Here is a 24,307-nt window from a genome sequence, read left to right on the forward strand (position 1 = left end):
AGAACAAAAGAGAAGCAAGTAAAGGATAAAGAAAATAACACACAAGATTTAACGTGGAAAAACCCCTCAGTGTGAGAGGAAAAAAAACCACGGGCGATCAAGAGCAAAATTCCACTATGTAAAAAAGAAGAGTACAAGAAATCCTCTTATAATGATGAGGACAAATGACAATATGTTTTCTCACAAATACTCTCTCAAGTAGAACAAGAATTCTCTCCAAGAATGCACTCACAATATATGTGTAAATGAAAGAGATGTTGTGTGTTGTGAAGATGATTTTGAAGCTCTCTATATGTGTCCTTTTATAGGCAAGCAAAGTCTTGGTATCTTGGATTCCAAGCATTGGATGCTTGGAAACAAAGCCATAAAAGTGACATAAAATGCCCTTAAAGAGAGCCATAAAATTGTCATAAAATTCTTTTAAGGCATAGTAATGAGAGGCATCTAACAGATGATTATGGTATGGTTGTTGTGGTCATTTAAGCAAGGATGGTGAAATGTTAATGGTTGTGGTGATGATGATATACCTCAGATAATAGGAGTGATTGTATAATCCTAATCTTTCATAACAATATATAAACATTGCATTATCATAAAAATACATAATCAATAAAAATAAGAGATACATTGACATTATAAAGAATTGTACATAATCATAGGATAAAATTGAAGATTGGAGGTAGGTGCCATTACATAATCACTGTTTTTACATAATTAATGCTATATATATTTAGGTTTTGGTGTTCAATGTATTTTGATGTAGTTTTGTACATGTGTGATGAAGGAGTTAGGTGGGAATAGTGAGAAAAATATCTGGTACATATTATATTAGAAGAGTTGTGTATTCTAACACGTAGACTTATCTTATCTCTAAGTACTTGAATCGGTGAGTTTGGTGTTAGATGAGAGCAATGAAGAAGAAAGTGTGCATCATAGGTGCAGGTATTAGTGGCCTCCTTGCCTGCAAGTATGTGAAAGAAAAGGGCTTGAATCCTATTGTCTTTGAAGCCAAACACACCATTGGAGGATTATGGACTAAAACCATTCACACCACTACTCTCCAAACTCCTAAACCACTTTTTCAGTTCTCTGATTTTCCATGGCCATCTTCTGTAACAACTCCTTTTCCAACACACCAACAGGTTCTAGATTATATTACAGCTTATGCCCAACACTTTGACCTTCTTAACTATATTATCTTCAATTCCAAAGTCTTAGGAATTCAGTATGAGGGCACATCTGAGTCTGATCAAGAATCATGGCACCTTTGGGGTGGAACTGGTCACCCTTTCAACTCTCATGCCAAATGGAATGTTTCAGTCAAAAATACTAACAACGGTTCAACCGAGGTAGGATTCCAATAATTATAATTTTATACACATTTGATATACTAGTTAGTTTAATGTAATCATCACCAATTTCATGAGTACAAGAAATGGTGATGTGTGTGTGTGTGTGTGTGCAGGTGTATACAGTAGATTTTGTGATTCTTTGCATAGGGCGTTTCAGTGATGTTCCAAACATTCCAGAATTTCCAATAAATAAAGGTCCAGAAGTGTTTGAAGGGAAGGTGATACACTCTATGGATTATGCATCAATGGATAGTGAAAGTGCAACTGAGCTGGTCAAAGGGAAACAAGTTACCATCGTTGGATTACATAAATCTGCTTTAGATATTGCAATGCTTTGCTCAACAATAAACGGTAAACAAACTAACCAAATATTATATATACATATACAATCATTTAGTTTGAAATGCCTATATTTGAATGCAGGGGTTAAGTATCCATGCAGAGTGTTATACAAGACAAAACGTTGGAACTTTCCTGACTTTTATCCATGGGGCATACCTCTACCTTATTTATACCTCAATCGTTTCTCTGAACTTATGCTTCATAAGCCTAATCAACCCTTCTTCCTATATCTCATTGCTATTCTTCTTACTCCTTTGGTAACCAACTTCTTTTACTTTTTACCTCTTACTCTTAATTTCAATGAACATTTTCATATATCTATTTTTGTTTCGTGATGTGATCCTAAACAGAGATGGGTATTTTCAAAAATTGTTGAAAGCCATATAAAAAGGAAGCTTCGGTTAGAAAAGTTTGGGATGGTACCAGATCATAGGTTTCATGAAGATATTAGTTCTTGTACACTGGCACTAGTGCCTGAGAAATTCTATGACAATGTGGAAGAAGGAAGTATCATATTGAAGAAAGGTGGAAGGTTTTGGTTCAACAAAGAAGGCATTTTGGTTGATGGGGAAGAAGATTCTCCTCTAAAGACAGATATAGTCATATTTGCTACAGGGTTCAGGGGTGACAAGAAGCTCAGAGATATATTTGTATCTTCCAAATTCCAAAACCTTATAGCTGGATCTTCAAATCAAACAGTTCCACTATACAGGTTAGGAAAAGCCTATAATATTCTCTATTTGAGTCCTTATTCATTTGGTTGTGATGATGATGATTGTGAATTATCAGGGAATGCATACATCCAGAAATTCCACAGTTGGCAGTGATTGGATTCTCTGAAAGTCTTTCTAATCTTTATACCTCAGAGGTGAGATGTAGATGGGTTGCAGAGCTACTAGATGGAACATTCCAACTACCAAACATTGAGGAAATGAAGAATGATGTGAGGAAATGGGAAGAATATATGAAGAAATACACAAGAAATTACTATAGGAGGTCATGTATATCTGTTTTGCATATATGGTACAATGACCAACTCTGCAAGGACATGGGTTGGAACCCCAAAAGAAAGAAGGGATTCTTTGCTGAACTATTTGAGCCCTATGGCCCCTTGGATTATTCTTCTGCATGAATAACTATTTATCAACCATGTCCTATATAACTATTATCAACCATGTCCTATATAGCTATTATCAACCATGACTTTCTACATATTTTATTTTCAAGCGATAGAGAATGAAGTATGAAGCATAATAAATCTTGTGGCCGTTGGGATCATGATAATGATTTTGGAGGCATTTTAAGAATATATGTGTTTATAGATGCTAATGCTAATCTATCTTTTATCTAGATTCGATATTCTGATTACAATAGTGACATAGAAGAGAATTTTGTACATATAATAATGGGGTCCAGATTAAATTGACAGCTTTAATTGTGACAAATTAAGCATTTCAATGTGAAAGTCATAAACTCCAAAGAAGTCGATGATTATTAAGAAAAGAACTAATAATCTATAAGTAGTTGGATAGTCTAATTCAGACTATGTTGGGTGCATTGATACCATAAAATGAAGATATGGTGAGTTGTATCTTGGAGTAGTTCAAAACAAGAGTTGAGAGGTACTTACTTATTCCTAAACCAAATATCACCCTACACTACACTAGTTACCTTGCAAGTCATGAGTAGGAGGATAATGATTATTATAGGACTACTAACCACATGAGCATCAGACTTGTGAATTGTGAAACAGTATAATCAGAGTCAGTTTTTGTCTCATATTGTGGGCTTCAAATAAAGTGGGCGGATTGGGCCTATATCCCTTGCTTCATGCTATTTTTTTATTTTTAATCTTTTTTTGTGGGATTGTTGGTGGACCATTAATACAGTAATACTAATAGTTTGGTGATTTTATATTCAACTGAAAGTGTTAATTATCTAATAATTTCATTAAAATACCATAAAAACATGTATAAGAGTTATATACCTTATCACTATGTCAATTTATTATTCATATTATTTAAAATAATAGAAAATATATAAAAAAATTGTGAGAAATGGATCTAACAGTGGAAATGGTGGTAGAGTTGATAAGGGTGTTGTTGAAATATTAATATTGAATTAAGGTGTTGAAATTGAAGTTGAAGAGAGTGAGTGAGTGACATAACATAAGGTGATAAAGGGTGTTGTTGTGTTGGATCTGTATTCTGTAATGATAGATGATGAAGGGGTTTCATAGTAATAACACAATTGGTTCTTCTTCTTCTTCTTCTTCTTCTTCTTCTTCTTCTTTGTTTTTAATTATCATTATTATCTCTCTGCTTCAACAAGTGAATGGTTCAATCCATGAGTACACAAACGAAGGCTTCATTCATCGCTCAAATGCTTTCTTTTTCCATGGTGGAACCGAAGCCCTCAAACCCAACTCCTCCTTCATCAGGTAGGTACCTAGTAGTAGTAACAACTTGTCTATGTTTATGGTTTAGTAGTAGTAGTAACAACTCGTCTATGTTTATGGTTTAGTAGTAGTAGTAGCAGTAGTAACAACTTGTCTTATTCTGACTTATATATACAACAATTCCAGGTTCGAAAGTGTGACCTTTATAAGGCCAAAAGTTGCAGCGGCTAAGCATGGTGCGATGCAGCAGAACACTGGCTTAGTTGAAGCAATCATACTTGAAGTTAAGGATAGGGACAGAATTGGAGGTTCTTATTTCAACTCTGATTTAATATGTTGTTCTCCTCAACTTGCCCATGATCATAATTGCAATGTTGGAGAAGTTATTATCCACAATAATCCAGATAACCCTCTATTCCCTTCCCGGATCAAATCGTTCTTTCAAGGAACCAATGAACACCTTCAAATGGAGACTCAAACTGTCCACATTAACACTACTGGAATGTACTACTTGTATTTCATGTTTTGTGATCCTGAACTTGAAGGGACAATAATTAAAGGAAGGACAGTGTGGAGGAACCCAGATGGTTATCTACCTGGGAAGATGGCTCCTCTCATGACCTTCTATGGCTTTATGTCATTGGCATACTTATTGCTTGGTCTTCTCTGGTTTTTAAGGTTTGTTCTATTCTGGAAGGATATTATCCATCTGCATTTTCACATTACTGCTGTAATTGCCCTTGGGATGTGTGAGATGGCTGTCTGGTATTTCGAATATTCCAATTTTAATTCCACTGGAACAAGGCCTATGGGGATTACTTTGTGGGCTGTCACATTTACCTCCGTCAAGAAGACCCTTTCGCGACTCCTTCTATTGGTTGTCTCCATGGGATTCGGTGTCGTCAGGCCCACTCTTGGCGGTATTACTTCTAGAGTTCTTCTTCTTGGGCTCGCCTACTTTGTTGCATCAGAAGCTCTCCAGCTTGTTGAACATTTGGGTAACATCAATGACTTTTCCGGTAAAACAAAATTGGTTTTGGTCCTTCCTGTTGTTTGCCTCGACTCCTGCTTTATACTCTGGATTTTCTCATCTTTGTCCAAAACCTTGGAGAAACTACAGGTCGTTTCACTTTCTAGAGACATAGTTTGCGTTTTAAGTGTTGACTCTTACTCTCTCTGCGTGTGTGTGTGTGTGGCAATTTTGATGTCCTTGTGCTTTAATGCTTACATGTGGATTTTATGTTGCAGCAAGATATGTTTTTTTGTTGATAGGGGGTTAGTGGTCAAAGCATTTCGTGTCCATGAATATGGATTTTAGTGATTGGATATGCCAGTGTATATATTATAGATAGGTGGGCATGAAATTTATCCTTACTCTCCATTTATGTTCTTTTTTTGTGTGGATGCAGACAAGGAGAAACTTGGCTAAACTAGAGCTCTATCGAAAGTTTACGAATATGCTGGCAGTGTCTGTGCTACTGTCTATTGCATGGATTGGCTTTGAGGTAGTTTTTTTGAGAATATATTTGATGAATATAAGTGAACAGTTTTAGAGATGCAATGAGATTAACTCTGTCAGAGTACCTTCATTTATGTGTTTTTATGTGAGTCAGTATTCTAACTAGCATTACTTACTGTGTTGGTTCAGCTATACTTCAATGCAACTGACCCGTTGAGTGAGCTGTGGCAAATTGCTTGGATCATTCCATCCTTCTGGTCTTTGCTTGCATATGCTCTCTTGTTGGTTATATGTGTCCTTTGGGCGCCTTCTCGTAACCCTACTAGGTATGTCCTTTTCATTGCCTTTACTTCTACAGTGTTATGGTTAGTCATGTGTGTATGGAAGAATGGTAAAGAGTTTGATGAAAATAGAGAACGAGTAAAGATGGAGTAGGATGGAAAGGTATTTCCATTTATCATTTCTTCATCGAAAGTGGAAAATGAGTAAAAAGAAATCATCACACTTTCATTCTGCCGCAGGAGTACAAAAAAAATTGAGGGTAGTATGAAAACTGGTTGCAAGTATGCAACCTTCACATATTCTTGATGCATCATTTCCACATTTCCACCTCTCGATTTTCCATTTTAAATTTCCACGTATCTGTTATTATCAGCTCAAAATAGCACACATTAAAAGTTGGCTATCTTTCAACTATTTTCTTTGTTAAATTAAAATAGTATGTAATTTGGCTTTTGTGAAGTTTAGAAAATGTAAATCATCTTGATAAAGTTCGGAAATGTATATTTCTGGTCTTTTGAATTTAGACCATATTATTGGATTTAAATTTGGTGCACTTCAAACATTAAGTTTTTTACACCATCAATCAATCATGTCTTAGAATTAGAACACCACATGTGACTTATTATTTAGCTATTGTAAAAGCTTCAAACACTTTTAAAGACATTGTAAAATATGACTGATTTGTGGTGTAATTTTACATGTAAATTAAATCTGTTATAACGTTTCTTCGCTCCACAAACATTTTTTTAAGGTTTTGCTTAGTAGGAGCGATAATGGAAGAAGTAGAGCGGGAATGGGTGTCAATTGAGAATGTATCTGAAGTTCTAAACATATAAGTCAAATTTGAGCACCCCTCCCCAGCGGAGCTATCTGTTTTCATTTTTGTTTCTACGAAGCACACCTTAAGTGAATTAAAATATCTATATTTGAAAGTTTTATCTGTTCATGTTTTCCTAAAGCTTTTTCGTTTTGTCATTTCGATGGGTCTGTTCTTGTTTGTATCTTAAAGTTTTAGATGTACCAGTGAGTGGAAGTTTCTTCAACTCTTAGACGTAAAGTTTCATCTATCCTTCTCTTATATCCACTGCCAATTACTTATAAGTTTGTAATCCATAAATATAATAGGAACATCATGATAATTGAGCAATTCTCCGTGTTTGTCTAAACTATCATTATTCCAGAAAAACAATATAGAGTCTGGTGATATATTCTAAGATGCAGAATTAAATCAAAGTAATGAATTCCGAGATAGATTTGGGCCCTCATATGATGTTTTATTGATCTGTCCCTGTTTACTATGTTAACAGTGTCCTGATAATCAGTCTTGTATTTGCTAAATGACAATGGTGTGCCTCTACTAATTGAAATAATGTTAAACATGTTAATCTATATGTGGGTCAAATAATGTCAGTCTTGTATATTTGCTACATGATATGCATGCACATGCCCGGGAGAGCGCAAGTGTCTGGGTTTGAATACAGGTGCTCACACTTAATGTCCCACAACTTTACTAAGCCGACTACATGCACACTAAGTAAAGTAATGTTTTAGTTATGTTAAAATAATGTGTATATGGATCCATATAATATGCCCCCTATTTGCTATATAAGACGCATGTGTGTGCAATACTTGTAGTAATGTCTGTAACATGTGTTTATTTGCTACATGATGCCCACTTGCGTGTGCACTGCTTGAAGGAATGGTTTTAACGTATACACTTATTTTGGATACATAAGTTCTTGTGTCATTTCCTAATCAACTTAAATAACGAGATTTATTTCAGTCATTATGCATCTTGTACATTTAACTTTAGAAAAAATCAATAATGTTATTTAGTATAAAATTAAACTTTCTCTCTTGCACCCTGCTTCCTTTCATGAGCCTTTATTCTGTTGTATTCATTTATTGATTATTTATTCATAGGTTCATTACTAGGAAAGTAGGGACTTTTACATTACAGACGAGAAACACTTGCATAGGCACGCGTCTGTTAATGCACAATCAATCAAATGTCTCCACTTCATTAAAATAACATTTGAAAAGGACAATAAAAAGCTTTACTTCTATTATTTTTATGATGTGGAACTATTTGATTGGATGTGCCTAATAGGGACCGTGCCTATGTGAGTTTTATTCATGACAAACTGCTCTCTGACTTAATGCTCATATTTCTGGTTCACTGAACCTTTCATGTTCTTTTTTACTCTAATTCTTAACAATTAACTTTTTTAAGTACTTCTAAATCTTGACCTTAGGGCTGGGTTAAATATAAATTTAATGACAAAAACATTACCTCATTTGCTATTACCCTCAGAGTTTTCCTCCCTTCTCTTGTGATTTCTTGCCAGATGATTTTGAAAGATTGTCAATGCTATTTGATTTGCACCATTAAGCACTTATTGCATTCATATATATGTTTGTAGATATGCATACTTAGAGGAAAGTGATGAGTTTGATGAGGAAGGTATCTCTCTGACAAGCAGCGTAGCAAAGATGAGTGTCGATGTGGCAGCGAAGCTAGAGCGGAAAGGTGGTAGTGCTATTGATATTGCCCTGGAAGAAGATATTGAGGAAGATAAGAGAGAATGATATCGAACTTTGTATACTAGTGTTACTTTCATGTCACTTCATTTCTTACTCTAGAGGTCTTAAGATGTTCATATTACATTATGGTAACTGGTTTAATAACAGATTCAGATGGTGTTATAAAAGCTTCCCTAGTTTAGTTTCAGAAGACAGACATCTCTTTATATGTCTTCAATTTTTTGTTCCTTTCTCTTTTGTGGCTTTGGTTAGCATCATTTTCTTGAAGCCTTACCTGCAATTACTCACTTTCATGATTATTTAGGGTTTATTTTATAATTATCATTGATAATTATAATAGTGTGACCATTGATTTAATTTTCTTCTTATTTTCAAAGATTTGTATGAGAAACAAATCCTTGGAAACAGGTGATGAAAATATAGGATCATATTGATAATTAATAGGAAAATAAATGAAAACATGAGGTCACTATGTCTCTATTATACTTATCATGGTAGAAAATAAAAACAATATTTTTCTTCTTCACAGAACCAACATGGATATACTCTGGAAATTAGACAAAGTGCTATGAATCTTTGTTTACAGCTAGCAACGGATTTCAGGTATAAGAGTACATAACATTGTATCATTTGCTCAAATTTAATGCTGAACTTGAAAGCGTATTTAAATGAGTTAATCAATCTTTGGGTGCATGGAGAGATGGAGTTTTTGGTCTTGGAAGATTCAATAGAGGAGGAACTTGTTTGCTTGGGAGGAAGATGATTATGATGATCTCTTAAAAATAATCCTAATTCTAAACCTAAACAACAAAGTGAAGATACTTGGACTTGGTTAAATGACAAATGTGGGAAATATTTGGTTGCATACCATTTTTTGCAAAAAGAGGAAAGAAGCAACAATCTCATTTTCTTCAAGAAGCTTTGGGCGAGTAATGTCCTATCAAATATGAAGTGTCTAGTATGGAAAATTGTTTTGGATGGTATTCCAACTATACTCAACCTAGATCATAGAGAAGGTTTAGGAGTACAAGACTCTCTTTTGTGTGTTCTTTGTGGTGAGTTGGAGGAATCCACTAGTCACTTGTTCTTTTCTGGCCCAACATCCTACATTATTTGGCAAAAGCTCTATTCTTACTTTGGACTTACCTCTATTATTCATAATGATTCTTACCACTTGTTCTCCTAATTTTTCTTTACCTCCATACTCATAATCTTATTACTGATAAAAAAATCTAAGACCTTTTTAAAAAATTAAAATCAACCAATACATAATTTTCCTTTTAAAGAATTGCATAGCCTTAGACTTTTCTATTTACCCAACATATATAGGAGCATGGTCATCCTCTGCCAAACACAAATAGATTTCATAATATTGTTTAAAAAAAAGAAGGGTAAAATGAACATTTTGAAGAATACTATAAATAGTCTTATGATATATTTTTTAATGGGTAATGTGGTGTAAATTAGATTTGGTATGTATATATGTGTGTGTGGGGTGGAAGTATGATTGTACTTGTTATTAATATTGAAATATTTTAATAGAAGAAATGGTTAGTGAGGAAAGTTTTGTCATCGCATAGCAAGTGGATGAAGTTTATTACCAACTAATTAAAGCATTCCTTATAATAATAATCGTTTATGTTTAACCACTAAACACCACAGCAAAGTCAAGTCAAAGAATTACTTTTTTTTAAACTTACACGTAACAATTTTGAAAATAGCCATTGTAATTACCCTGTCAACCGTGTTTGCCTTCAATCCATTTTATTAAAAACTACCACCTTCATTTCATTTTTAATTATCTTTTACTACATTAAATTTATTCCTACTTATCTCTTTTTTATTTATTTATAATTTTTGTATTTATCTAATTAATTAGAGAGACAAATAGAAATGTATAAGTTTAATTTAAAAATATAGCCTTAAAAAGAGTAAAATAGGTGTAGCTATTAGAATTGGAGGTAGCATATAAAAGTTACGGATATGCCTTGGTTGTTGGGTGGGGTAGAGAAATATTAATTATAACAATAGATGTGTGTGTACATATATATTCTTATCTTAAAAAGGTGGTTAGAGCAGTAGAAGATCAGGATGGTTTTATATAATAATATAAGAATATAAATTATATACTGATAGTGTAAAGATTTATATATGGTTTATATTTCATCCATCATTCATATATATTACTTTTACTTTAGACAATAATATTAAAATATAAATAATAAATGATTAATGATAATGTAAAAATCTCTTGCAATATAATAGAAATGAAAGGATTGAAGCAACCTTGTATTGTTGTGATTGAGAACATACTTGCTTGACCGTTGATTAGTAATTACAGCCTTTATCGTACAAGACTTGTTGACTCTACTTGAACCAACAAGTCTCATGAAACTCTTTCATTTGCAGTTTAGGATTTGGAAATGTTTCATTCTCCATAGTCCACACGTATGTAAATTGTAAAGGTCCACTCATCACCATATTTTCGAAGCACATTCATGGAAAATGGAACCATTTATTCACAAGATAGAGACCACATATATTATATAATCTCATTGGACAACAATTTCAACCTCATTACATAAATTTATTAACACACTACCAAGGACAATATTCAAATACGATTCAACAATTATAGAATGGATGTATTCACCTATACTGTAAGTGTATTTATAGTGTAATAATAATTGATTTACTCGTTTTTATTAATATAGGAGTTGGCTTCCTGATATTGATAATTTTCTAATCTAAGCATTGGTAGAATGATGATAATATAACGATGATGAGTAATAATAATTTATTTTAAACTTTTTATAGGCAAGAAAAGTTTATTTAATATGATGATTAGTTAAGTGGTGAGTCAGGATTAATGGGTTTTTTCTGCTGCACTTGTTTCACAGTAAGTCGTACACAGACCATCCCATTACCTTTTTGGATGCACAGACCCACCATGGAAAATCCTTAATGCAAATAAAAATATATTATGTTAATTGAAAATTTAAAACATTATTTTTATTATTTTTGTTTTATTATTAATGATGAGATTAGAGACATCAGATCTCATTTCATAACTGAAAAAATACAACTCAACAGATCTTGCCGGGACCCGCTGCTATTAATTTATTCCTTCATAGAGAGCATATTATCTTCCATATTTTCTTAATCGGGATCATGGAATAAAGAATATATATATATATATATATATATATAATATTAAACAAATCTAATAGAATATAAAAATATGCCCTTTAATATACAAAACTATAACTACTAATAAGATATTGATCTAATAATATAAAACTAATTAGATTTCTAAAAAGACTAGAAGATTAGGAACTTGTTTTCGGTGATACTATAACTCCATAAGAATATATTCAAAAACATAAGTCTATTCCACTTGACCATTTTGAAGTCAGTCGTGTAATACAAAACAAACCAATCAAAGTTACAGAAAGGGTAAATGCCTAAAATTTTGGCTCGTTTCATAAACTCCTTTATATAATATTGATTTTAAAGGTTCTCTAAACTCCTTTTATTTCATGCACATGTGTGGAATGATAAAGAGAAAAAGGTTGGTGTATTTATAGTGTAAAAGCTTTTAATTTTGCAATACATACTCATTAAATTTATAAAGAAATTCAAAGATTCTTATGTTTAACTATCAAAACTTAATATTCTTTAGGTAAAGTACCATAAATTGTAGGATTTTCATTTCTTTTGCTATAATGAAAAGTCTCAATTTTTAATATAAATTAGGCAAAACTATTACCTTTTTTTCCAATTCGATTGGATAATTTTGTTTATTCATTTTGGTGTTACGGAAATTCTTTTTTAGTAAATCTCAATTATAAACTAAAACTGAAAATTTTGTATCATTCAGTTTAGAATATAAAAGTCTACAAAATATCTTTAACAGAAAACCAACTTATAAATTCAATTTGAAAATAAAAATAATGTAAAGAACTCATTTGAAAAAATATATTAATAAAATCTATTTGAAAACATAAAATAACTTAGAAAACAAATCTAACTATTTTGGCAATATGCTATTATACAAAATTACAGGTATTATAATGATGTAGCTCAAGCTCTTCCAACTTTGAACAAAAAGATTATAGATTTTTTTCTAGCACTGCTTCCACTCTAAAGTTGAAGTAAAAGAGAAATAAATTTGAAAATCAGAACATAACCATTCTCTTATTTATTTTTCACTACTTTTATCCTCTTACATCACATTTTATACCATACTTATTTTATGAAGTAGGAGGTAATAGAAGAAAGATTTTTCATCCAACATAGGGCTGAAACTGAAAGAGATCATCACTATGATCTAAAGAACCATATAGGACACCATCCATCACATCCAAGCTTTGATCTAATTCAAGGGTTGATGATTGAGTAACATGCATTTGAGAAGCATCTAAAGTAGGTTGAGGAGAGATTAAGTAATCATCAAAGGAAGACATGGGAATGAATTCCTCTCTATTGCACTCATCCCTTTTGATCATTGATGATGAAGGAAAAGAAGATGATAAAAAGGGACAATCTTGTTTGGTGTTGTCAAAGCTGATAAGGAATATGGAAGAGTCAGAAGGAGAAGTGTTATCAAGTATGATCTCATGGTTTAACTGATCTTTGCAAGTATGGTGCCCACAATAGATGGTCTTATACAAGGGAGGCTTCTCTTGAACTCTCTGCACTTGTTTTGTAGCTTTGCAACCTTGATCTAACTTGTGACTGCACCTGTAATAGTTCCTGTATATATATATTCGATGGACATATATATCATGTTAGGTTCAACTTCAACACAGAAAAGGAGAAAGATGTAGGCCAAATTACTTGGTAATAAAAATATTCATATAATTCGCTCCAGTTTTTTCTGACATGCACTACTATTTTTGACGCATAATTTGAACCTATGGATCATTAAAAGACTCTTTGCTTTTGTAACAAGAAAAATATTTTGATCAGTATAATTATAGAGTAAACAAAAAAGTTATGTTGATAAAATTAGTATAAAAATATCATTTACTATAATGGGAAGGGAAGAGCTTAATGTTTGATATATATCTAACCTTGAATATTTGGCATTTAGGATGGGTTTTTGACCATACTTTCTCCATTGATGGTTATCAATTGTTGGAGTTTCCGACACCTCTTCTGTGGTTTCTGCAGTTCTACTGCACGCAAATTGAAGATTAATATAAATGAATTATAAATCCTAATTATCCATTCCGAAAATTTAACCAAACTATGATTAATTTTGTCCAAGTGCCTAGTAAGTAGTAACGGGATAAAAAAATTAAAGACAGTGATGACTAGTTACATCGTATAATTATTCATCAGAGTTTGAGGATGCTGAACAACATTAGACAAGAGTTAGTAAGAAACAAACAAATAATAAACAACCATTAGGGTATTAAAAGGAAGGAAAACAACTCCTATAAATTAACATTAAAATAAAGTTACTTAACTAAAACTATATTCACTATTAACTATCTAAAATGTTTTGATATCTTAATTTAACTTTCATTAATCAATCATGATTGTACCTTTACTTACCTTATGATAATCATTCATTTTCGAGGAACATTATCCATAAAGAAGAACTTAACTTACTAGTGTATACAGTATTTGATTATCTTAGAGATCATACAATGTTCAGACTCCCATTATACTGGTGAGATGAAAAGTGTAATTGATGATATGATAGAAAAAAATTTAAGATCTAAAAGCTGGTTTATAAAGAAATATGATTAAAATATGATTACATTGAAATCTAAGGCTTAGTGCTTGATTCTGTAGTATCCAATGTTTGACAGAAGTATGAGTTATTAATCTTAATTATTAAAAGTTGTATATATGGGTGTTGAAGGTTATTAATACATGTTAAATTCCCTTCTGATAAGCAAGATCTAAAAGGTGGTAATAAGATGTATAAAAAAAGATGAAGGAAATAAATAAATACCTTCTCTTGTGACACCCCCTTCTGTCCTTTATGGTAGAAGTGTTGGGACTTAGTTGAGATTGAGAAGGTGTAATAGAGGAAGAATCCATGAGTTGTATATGATGGGATTGGTAAGAAGGATATTTGTTGAAGAGGAAGAGTGTGTTAGTAAATGAGTTGAGGACTTTGGTGAGAAGATATTGAGCAAACACAGTTACTGACTCATCATCATCATCATTATTATTATTATCATTATTATTTTCATCAATATTGATGATTTGTCTAAGCTGTTTTGCAAATTCATGCCCTCTCACTAGCTCCTCAAATGCCTTTCTTCCATTCTCCATTTTCTCCATTTTCTCCAATATTCATTCAACTCTTACTTCACTATCATCCCTTTTCTTTCCAATTCAATTCCAGCTACCTTCCTTAGTGCCTTCTCCCTATTTCTATCGCTCACAATAATAACCCAAACCAAACACAACACAAGTGCCACCAAATCAATGTTCTCATCTCTTTTATACATAGATATTAATTACCACTACATAATAATTTTCTTTGGGTCAAACAATCAAATTTCTTTCTATTTATTTCAGGGAATAAAATTTAATAAGAAATACAGTCACATGGCATATAGAAAACACTAAAATAAAGGTAATATATGAGATGTGTGAGCAACTTGCAAATTGTAAAATACAAATGGAACTTAGATGAAACGAACCTGGCCATAAAAATTGGCAAGTCAACATGGGAACTAGAAACTACCCGCGTCGGAGTTGGACGGCCAAACGTGTGCCACGTGTACATGAAATTGCTTAGATTTGGTTTACGTCAGAGCTGATATCATCATAGTGCGTCATGCGATGACCACATTAGACAGTTGTATTATGCGGATCACAACTGTGTTCGATCAAAAGCACAAATGATAATTTTTATGTATTTAAAAAGTATTAGGGAAGAAGAATACATAGTTATTATGTAATGAAGGAAGACCACCCATTTTATTTAGAGTTTTCTCATCACAAAAAATGAGAAACGTTACACAGATAACGAGGAAGTAATTTCCTTAAAAATGTCCAAGGATTGATCTTATCCCAAAAATGTACTACGAGAAACAATTTCCCCCCTTAAAATATACCATATAATGATAAAACCTAACACTATTTGATAATGAAAATTAAAAGAAATGTAATAGCGCTCTATTCAGATTACAAAATGAACATAATATAAAAATTAAAAGAAATGTACTAGCGCTCAATCTGTATAGTTACATGACTGATATTATAAACCCTTTTGATGTAGTTTATAACCTTGTCCAGCACCAGGTCTGCGTTTGCTTCAGGTCTGATTTTAACATGAGAAGCTAGCAAAACCTTCCCCACTGTAATGGCCCATATATGCAGCTCATGAACAGCCACTACTTCTTCCATCTCCAACAGCCCTCTTTCAAGCTTAGTTGCATCAATCTCACGCGGCGTGCTCTCCATCAGGACTTCCAATATGTTTCTCAACATATTGATAGTAGTCCCCAAAACAATTACTGAAAAGATTAAAGTGCAAATCAAATCAACTATTTGCCATTCAGGCTTATACCATATCACTGCTCCCCCAATCATCACCCCAACACTCTGAACAGAGTCCCCAAGTACATGAAGATAAGCCCCCTGTACATTTATGTTCCATTGCTTCTTCTCATGCCCGTCTTTTGATTCACCAAGAAGTGGTTCATTGACCTCCTTGTGATCATGATGGTGTATGTGGTCTTCGTGATCATGATGGTGTATGTGGTCTTCGTGATCATGATGGTGTATGTGGTCTTCATGGCCATGCTTTTCATCATTATGGTCTGCATGGTCGTCATGAGTATGACGGTGCTCAGTAATTGTATGCTTTACATCATGATGGGTAGACACTGAATATCCATGGTTGTGGCCATGATGACCATGCTCATGGCCGTGATGATCATGTCCACCATGGCCATGATCATGCCCCAATAAAAAAGCCATGAGGATGTTAACCACTAGACCAAATGCAGAAACTAAAAACATTAAAAATCCATCCACCTCGCGAGGGCCAGCAATGATTCTATCAATGGCTTCATATACCAGAATCCCAGCAAGCAACCATATCATTTGGATAGAAACCAAAGCACCAAGTATCTCAATTCGAAAAAATCCATATGACTGGCGGGGAGTAGCTTCCCATCCAGCAGCCCATAAAGAAAATAAGGAGATGGCAAAGGCTGCAACATCCGAAAGCAAATGTGCTGCATCAGTCAATATTGCGAGACTGTTAGCTTTGATGCCACCAACTATTTCAACAGTCATGAAAATAATACAAAGGACCACTGCCATCAAAAGCTTTCGCATGGAAGTTGATCGTTCTTCAGAATCATTAGAGATGGATCCAGCATCTGCGAATCCACATGGTCCTTCCCCACAAATCTTACTTTCTTCTGGATTCCTTACATCAGGAATAGGTCCACTGATTTCAATAACTTGGGCATGGTCAGAGCTTTGTGCTTCCATCTGTGATGACTTCTTCAGTTGGAAAAAAAAATCAGACAACAGGAGCATGACTTAACAAACACTAAAATGCACAGGAAAAATAAGTGTAATCTGATGATTCAGAGCATAAAATCAGGGTCAAATAAAACATTAATGCACTGACCCAATTGAGTAAATTATATCAGAACAGATGACAATAATAGATGGCAAGTAGACCTCAAATCCTGGTGCTTAAACAATATATATTTCCAACTACTGAACGGGGGACATATTGTTGAAAAGCCATAGGAAATGCAACATAAAGAAAGAGGTTGAACAATAAGACAGTAGGTGACATCATTACAGATATGAACATTCCTTAGGAATACCAAAAGAAAAACCACTAAATATCTATTATATATGAATTAAATGGATGCTTGGGTCTTGATGCTCTACTATAAGGAGTAAACACTAAAATCACACGGATGAAAGTGAAAAAAATACCCTTCCTAATTTTAGGTGAGTCAATATGAATGCATAAGCCATGAAATAAAATTCCTACTTCGGCAAGATGTAGTAGGAATTGTTAGTGTATATTGTGACTATAAATTGATCTAACCAGAAAGGCATGGAAAGTCTATGGATTCAATTGAAATTCCAGTTGGAGTACTTATAAAAGTGACGACTTTATATTGTATCAAGTAACAACCAATTGATTGCAAATATAAGGGCAACAATTGCATTAGTAAATGAATTTGTTAAAGTGATATCCATTCAACCACAAAGGGTTTAAACTTTGTTGTAGAACGATAATATGACTGATTAATACAACATAATTTATAACTTTACAAAAAATTCCTAATACACAAACAAACATGGTAAGATAGATTTAAAACCTGTGCCTTAGAGTTCCTTTACAAAATAAACAATTCAATAAAAAAATGTCAGTAGACTCCCACCTAGTGGGATCTATGGATGATATATATATGCAGTCAAACTTCAACAAGTGAAAAGGTTGTTTATAGGATTTGAACCCATGACACCTTGATCACTAAGCAGAAACTTAAAGGAACTCGTGACATCTTGCCGAGGTTTACCCTCAAAAATAGATAATTCAATGTAATAATAAAATAAAATTAAATAAAAAATTATGTTTGATTGATCATAACTCACAACTAAAGCGCAAAGGTATAACCATTGTTTGGCCAAAATGAAGAAATTTGAAAGCGAGAAAAAACTTCAAGCAAAATGAGCTTTAGATGAGGCAAAAATTCAGTGACATTTTAATAATTGCTGAGCTCAAAGAGAAATTGACATTGACACTGCAAAGCAAGGATTGAAAGAAAAGTTTCAAAAAATGCATATGGATGCTCCTTCCTTACACCAAAGCACAATATTGGTGACACAAAAAGCGATTGAGCATTCAGACAAAACAAAAGGGATCATTATGATTGAAAAAATAAAAGGGTAATATTGAATTGTAAAAAATGTGGTACCAATTGGTTTGACTATGAGCTTCGCCTTCAAAATTAAAACGCGATTCTGATGATACTCATACACCGCACTTTGATAACAAAAAAAGAAGCTTTTTTGGGAAACAAAAGTAAAAAGAGGAGATTCAGATTGGTTATGTATTGTTGAGGTGATTTAAGTATATACTAATACTATACCCAACTTAAAAAGAAAAGAAAAGAAAAATAATTGAGAAAAAGATAAAGAAGATTCGAAATAAAGGATATAAAAATAGGAGGATAGTAAACATCACATACCAGAATTGGCGATTTAGGAAGGTGGTAGAAAGATTAGGGTTTGTGATTGGTAACTCGTTTGGTTTTAGATGTGGTTGGTTGATCTTAATAACCGATCATATCATTTCAAACTCATCAACATCCCAAAATATATTTTATTTCGGAAGTAAAGATTATCACCAAATGGAATGTAAAGCTTTTATTGGAAGTTAAATAGATATTAGTTTTGATCAAAATATTAAAAAAAAAACAGAGATTCTCCAACCCACTAAATAAATTTTATTATGTGTTGTACTTGAATTAAAAACAAGTTATATCATTAAACCATCCTCTTAAGGTTTCAATTTTTGTGTTTAACACTTATCGGAAAGGATAACTAAAAATTTCGAAAAATATTAGTTTTTTACTCAAAAAAATATAAGAAGATAATAATACCAAAAAAAATATATTATTAAACATAATGTTACTTCTTTTATAATATCTATGCACATACTTTGTAAAGTTTTACATACAGTTTGTGCATCATCCGTCATTTATTTAAATGAAAAATTAATAGTAATTCAACGTAAATAATTGATAGATACAGTGTAAAAATCTTTTATACTACCGATCCAAATAAAAGAAGGGTAATCTTTCTTATCAATAATAAACTTAACTAACCATGAATTGCTCTTTGATAAGATAGAAATAACAAGTCCATTGATGACTAAACCCTAAATGAAGAAAATTAAAATGGCAAGAAAGTGAAATTAGAAGAATGAAAATAACAAAAATAAAATAAAAATGGTTAAATTGTGAAAGAGGAACCAGAGAATATAAATTAGAAGAATAAAAAAACTGATAAGGTAGAGTTTCTATAGTAGTTTCTCTGTCAAGCATAGTTGAGGTGTTAGCAAGTGCTCAACCACAAAGGAAGTTTTCAAATTCATATTTGGTAACACGTTTTCTACATAGCACCATTATTGACACCCACTCAATTTCATTCTCGATTTAATAATTCATATGTAAGCCTTTAATTTGCACAAGTAAACGAGGAGCTATGGTGACTTCATATTAGTTTATATAACTCAAAAAAATTATTGGAACATGTTCTCTACAAGTAACAAAACAGGTTCTTTGTCTATGAACTAGTTGGTATCCAAGTCACCCGTGAACTTTCCTTTGTTCCTATATTATGAAATAATTTATAGGTTGATTTTGGAGAATAATATATCATTATTGAGACTTTAAATAAGGGTAAGTGTCTCATAATGTGCATTATGAGAATCTCTTTAAGTAGTAGGGTGTGAAGAAATTAGATGTATGCAATTTTACTCTTATAATTAAAAAGATTGTTTTTAATATTTGAACTAATAACCTCTAGGTCACAAGTCCAATAACCTTATAGTTATGCCAAAATTCACTTTCTTAAAGGATAATTATAAAGTTATACTTATCTTTCATAATATTTTTTGTCTCTGTCCAATCAAATTATAGCATCCAACATAATTATGTAGTTGTGATATTTTTATTTAATTGAATAACACATTACAATTGGTGGAAAACTGGGAGACACAACATGAGACAAAGGATCTCCATTTCATTAAGTTAAACCTTCTATGACTTTCATTCATCAAAACCTATCACTATGGTAGGGGAATACTGCTACAACCAGACCAACTACCTTTCATCAACTCTACTCCTACTCAAAACACTTATAGCTAGCACTAGCAGGAAAATATTTCCTAAAACATGGTAAGTTTACTTGGTTCATCCAAGAGATTCATTTGAATCATCATATATTATATTTACATCAAATGAAAAAAATATAAACAAAACCATGGCAAAACATGTAGGATACCCAAGATGAGGGGTTGTGATGTGAAGAGACAAGACCATAGCTTTTGCTACTTACTACAATAGTAACAAAAGAAAAGCCTTAGCTTTTTCAACAACTTTTAGTAATAGGAATAAAACAACAATTGTTATTAATAGACACTAGGGAAGTGATTTAGTAAGTGCAGCAATCTTCTTTTCCAACTCTGGCTTGTTGGCTCCTACAAGTTTGTCAAACTCTTTTCCATCTCTAAGAAAGAAGAAGGTTGGTGTGGCTTTGATGTCCCATGAACTGCTAAAATCCTGCAACACACATACCCATGCATGGATCCTTTAGAGTTTTGATTATCCAATGTTTGAAAATTAAGGATCCGTAAGTCAAATTAAGATTAATATATTGGCCGAAGGACAAGGGGAGTTGAATATGCTATTCATTCTAAATGAATATGTCAAGTGGAATACTCACTAAACTAATAGAAATGATACCTTAAGGCATGAGAAATATAAATGTATCCAACCAACAACCTTTAAGTTGAAGCTGAGCCTCAATACTCCATAAATTAATATATTTCTTGTTTTATTTTGGTGAGAGAGCACGAGATATCCCCACATGGGACTAGGCGATTACACAAAATGATCATAATAATAATAATATATGTAGGTTCAGTGCTTACAGCCAGTTCATCCACATCAACTAATAAGAACAAAATGGATGGATGTTTCTTTGATAACTCGCAGTAACATGGTGCGATCATTTTACAAGGATCACACCATGTTGCACTGAAATTTGCAATCACCTGTTCAACATGAAGCTTTAGTGTTAATTATTTTATCCAAACAGAATAAATAATAAAGTAGGCGAGGTGCAATATATACCCTTCAATAGTCTGCACTAAGGTAGTTTAAAACGATATCAACTTATATTTAATCCCTTCAAGTCCCCAAAGGGACCCATGTGATGGCATTTTGAAACTTTCTATGAGACCAACACATTGTGTTACTTTAAGACTTTAAGTCCATGGCAGTTATATATATTCCAAATACCCTATTTGGTGTATCTTAGGAGGACCTAAGTGATGAATTACATCAATGGTAAATTAAACAGTGTTCGACCAAACATCAACAAAATGATAATAGGCCTTAATTAAGATAACATTGAACATTACTGCATTGATTAAAGATTAGATATATAAGATGGAAAACTTACAATTTTGCCATCATGCCTTGCTTCTTCTAACTTTTGGTCCCAAGATTCTTTTGTGGTAATAAGTTGCACGTTCCCAGAAACAAGCTCCACATCATGATCAGAATCATTATCTCTAGCTAGAGGCTACAAGTATTAGAAGTATAATGATTGTGATTGAAGTATAATGATTATGATTGAAGTATCAAAATATTGTTACCTTAGCCGTACAAATCCCCATGTATTTGTTTCGAAGCCACAAAAGTGCAATCTCTAAATAAACTGACTCCTGAAAACAGAAATATCACCAATTTTAACACAACACATTTCATAAATTCAAAGAGAGATAAATGTCTGCAACTCACAAAATACTTGATTAGTGAGAGCAATGAGCATTCAAATTACAACAAAACCAAAGGAAAAGACACATTAGGCAATATGTTAAACATTGTTTTGCTATATAATTTCTCAATTTTGCCTCAACTCCTTCCTACCAAAATTCAAAAGTAAAGAAAATAAAACAAATGGGCAATAGGATCACAAAATCACTTTGGTTATTGATTATAACACACAACATAATAACAATTTTTCTATATCAGGAATTCAAAGAAGCCCATCAATGATTAATTAAATGAAAATTAGAATAGATAATTAAATCGAAACAATACCAGAATGTAAAAATGAGAGAAAACTGATGAATTGCCTCCAAAATTGAGATTTGGAAAAGTTATTAGTTTGCAGATTTGGTTGAGAAATAGCAATGTATGTGAATTAGGAGATAAGATTTGAAGAAGACAATAATAATCTTATTTGTTTTTAATAGCTTCTTCCAAAGTTTGCTTCTTTTTGGGATGCATCAACATATTTTAGTGGCAAAAAATGCAATGAACGAGATTACTTGATTTTAGTAATATTATTTTAGTCAATATATACCACTTCCCATCGTTATACAAGCAAGCAATTGTTCTAATAGGTGAATGCTACATAACAAAGGAAATGGCTATTAAAACTTTATATTTGTTACAAGTGTAAAAAAAAATATTTTTTTTGTCAATTTGAATGATTGTTGAAATTATTAAAATGGACACTTTTTATTTGTGATAGGTATGCAAAAGGAGGTTATTATTGTCAAATAAAATAAAAATCCAAAAATATCATATAAGCATATTATCATTTGTTTTACTATTTTTACTCAAACATTCTCCACTTTTTTGTATTCTCTTTTATCATCTTCAACCCTCAAACTTACTCATAGGTATGATTTTATACTCTTTTAATTTTTTCTTTGTTGACTGATATAATTTATACTATTTCTCATTTTTTCAAAAGATTTCAACAAATCTATCATCTTCAATTCTCATACTGTGATTTTATTCTTATTTTCTTTCAAGTTTTCTTTGTTAATAGATATAATTTCTTCATCATATAATTACTTTTTGCCTTCTATTTACATTCTCTCTAATCAAAATAAACACTATTTCTAACTTTTTCAAATTTTGTTCAACAAACTACTATCTTCAACACTCAAACTCACTTATAAGTATGATTTTATACTCTTTTAATTTTTTCTTTGTTAGTATATATAATTTATACTATTTCTCACTTTTTCAAATTTTGTTAAACAAATCTAAAATATTCAAAACCAGCATACAAAAATGATTTTATTTTTATAATTTTTCAATTTTTTCTTTCTTGATAGATCATAGATACAATTTCTTCATCATATAATTTTTTGTATGATAATTTTTTTTGCCTTCTATAACAATAACTTCATTTTTATCACATGATGAATGTTAAGTTTTTTTCATGATGTATTTATTTTTCTAACGTGGATTGATCATGTTCTTTGTTTCAAATAATATATGAGTGTAGAATAATAATGTCTTTATATTTATTATGTGTTTGTTGTTATTCATTTTCAATTTAAAAGTGTTCTGAATTTTTGACATTCCTATATATGTATAAGAATAATGTCTTTATTTTTTTCATTTATATTTTGTTTAAATTATTTTTTATTTCCAAATTTTAGGTAATCCCCATTACGGAGATAAATTTGCAATCTTATAACTAATAAATGTTGATTGTGATAACTAGTGATTTGATTTATATTTGGTAGAATTATAGATATCGAATATAACGTATGATTTCATCCTATCACGATTTACTCTTTATAATTGATATTAGGATAATTTATTAGTTCTTATATGACACTAATGATTTTATCCTTAAATAATATAACATACGATTTACAACCAATAAAGAAATATTATAATCAGTCATTATAACAACTTTTGAATATATATTAGTTACTAGCATAATTTATTAGCAATTATTTGACACTGATGAATCCATCATTAAATAATATAACATATGAGATATAATTTATTAGTCATTATATGATTTTATTTTTATACTCTTTCAATTTTTTTCTTTGTTGGTGGATATGATTTCTTCATCATATAATTTTTTGAATGGTAATTGTTTTTTTGTCTTCTAGAGCAATAACTTCATTTGTCTCACATGATGTATGTTAATTTTTTTCCAATGTATTTATTTTTCTCACAATAAATATGGATTGATCATGTTCTTTATTTTAACATTTGCAGAAAAGAAAACTCACCACCTCAAATACAATTATTAGAGGTTGCAATTAATATATGAGTGTATAAGAATAATGTCTTTATTTTTATTACGTGTTTGTCGATTTTCATCTTCAATTTAAAAATGTTCTGAACTTTTAGCATTCTCATA

At 31.8% G+C, this 24,307-nt stretch overlaps 4 protein-coding genes across 9 annotated transcripts; 1 reads left to right on the plus strand and 3 right to left on the minus strand.

The window, feature by feature from the left end:
• Window positions 860-8,599, plus strand: LOC109352580. Its single transcript, XM_019594676.1, has 8 exons — window positions 860-1,349; window positions 1,466-1,703; window positions 1,776-1,951; window positions 2,045-2,406; window positions 4,279-5,212; window positions 5,502-5,597; window positions 5,741-5,877; window positions 8,257-8,599. The coding sequence occupies exons 1-8, from the start codon at window positions 903-905 to the stop codon at window positions 8,420-8,422; spliced, it is 2,556 nt and encodes an 851-aa protein (XP_019450221.1). The 5' UTR covers window positions 860-902; the 3' UTR covers window positions 8,423-8,599.
• LOC109352615 (probable WRKY transcription factor 70) lies at window positions 12,444-14,781 on the minus strand. Its single transcript, XM_019594742.1, has 4 exons — window positions 14,725-14,781; window positions 14,346-14,683; window positions 13,453-13,557; window positions 12,444-13,132 (listed from the first exon to the last, which is right to left on the minus strand). The coding sequence occupies exons 2-4, from the start codon at window positions 14,678-14,680 to the stop codon at window positions 12,664-12,666; spliced, it is 909 nt and encodes a 302-aa protein (XP_019450287.1). The 5' UTR covers window positions 14,681-14,683; window positions 14,725-14,781; the 3' UTR covers window positions 12,444-12,663.
• LOC109352586 (metal tolerance protein 1-like) lies at window positions 15,307-18,708 on the minus strand. 6 transcript variants are annotated; one of them, XM_019594713.1, is made up of 3 exons: window positions 18,580-18,667; window positions 18,307-18,374; window positions 15,307-16,861 (listed from the first exon to the last, which is right to left on the minus strand). In XM_019594713.1, the coding sequence occupies exon 3, from the start codon at window positions 16,850-16,852 to the stop codon at window positions 15,572-15,574; it is 1,281 nt and encodes a 426-aa protein (XP_019450258.1). In that variant the 5' UTR covers window positions 16,853-16,861; window positions 18,307-18,374; window positions 18,580-18,667; the 3' UTR covers window positions 15,307-15,571. The 6 variants fall into 6 exon arrangements, with proteins under 6 accessions (XP_019450258.1, XP_019450250.1, XP_019450241.1 ...); XM_019594705.1 differs by having other exon boundaries at window positions 15,307-16,864; XM_019594696.1 differs by lacking the exon at window positions 18,307-18,374 and having other exon boundaries at window positions 15,307-16,864; window positions 18,580-18,708.
• LOC109352623 (thioredoxin H-type-like) lies at window positions 20,320-22,039 on the minus strand. The gene is made up of 4 exons (XM_019594754.1): window positions 21,777-22,039; window positions 21,581-21,703; window positions 21,048-21,170; window positions 20,320-20,676 (listed from the first exon to the last, which is right to left on the minus strand). The coding sequence occupies exons 1-4, from the start codon at window positions 21,795-21,797 to the stop codon at window positions 20,536-20,538; spliced, it is 408 nt and encodes a 135-aa protein (XP_019450299.1). The 5' UTR covers window positions 21,798-22,039; the 3' UTR covers window positions 20,320-20,535.

This window comes from Lupinus angustifolius, chromosome LG01 (genome assembly GCF_001865875.1).
Source record: "Lupinus angustifolius cultivar Tanjil chromosome LG01, LupAngTanjil_v1.0, whole genome shotgun sequence".
Classification (NCBI taxonomy): Eukaryota; Viridiplantae; Streptophyta; class Magnoliopsida; order Fabales; family Fabaceae; genus Lupinus; species Lupinus angustifolius.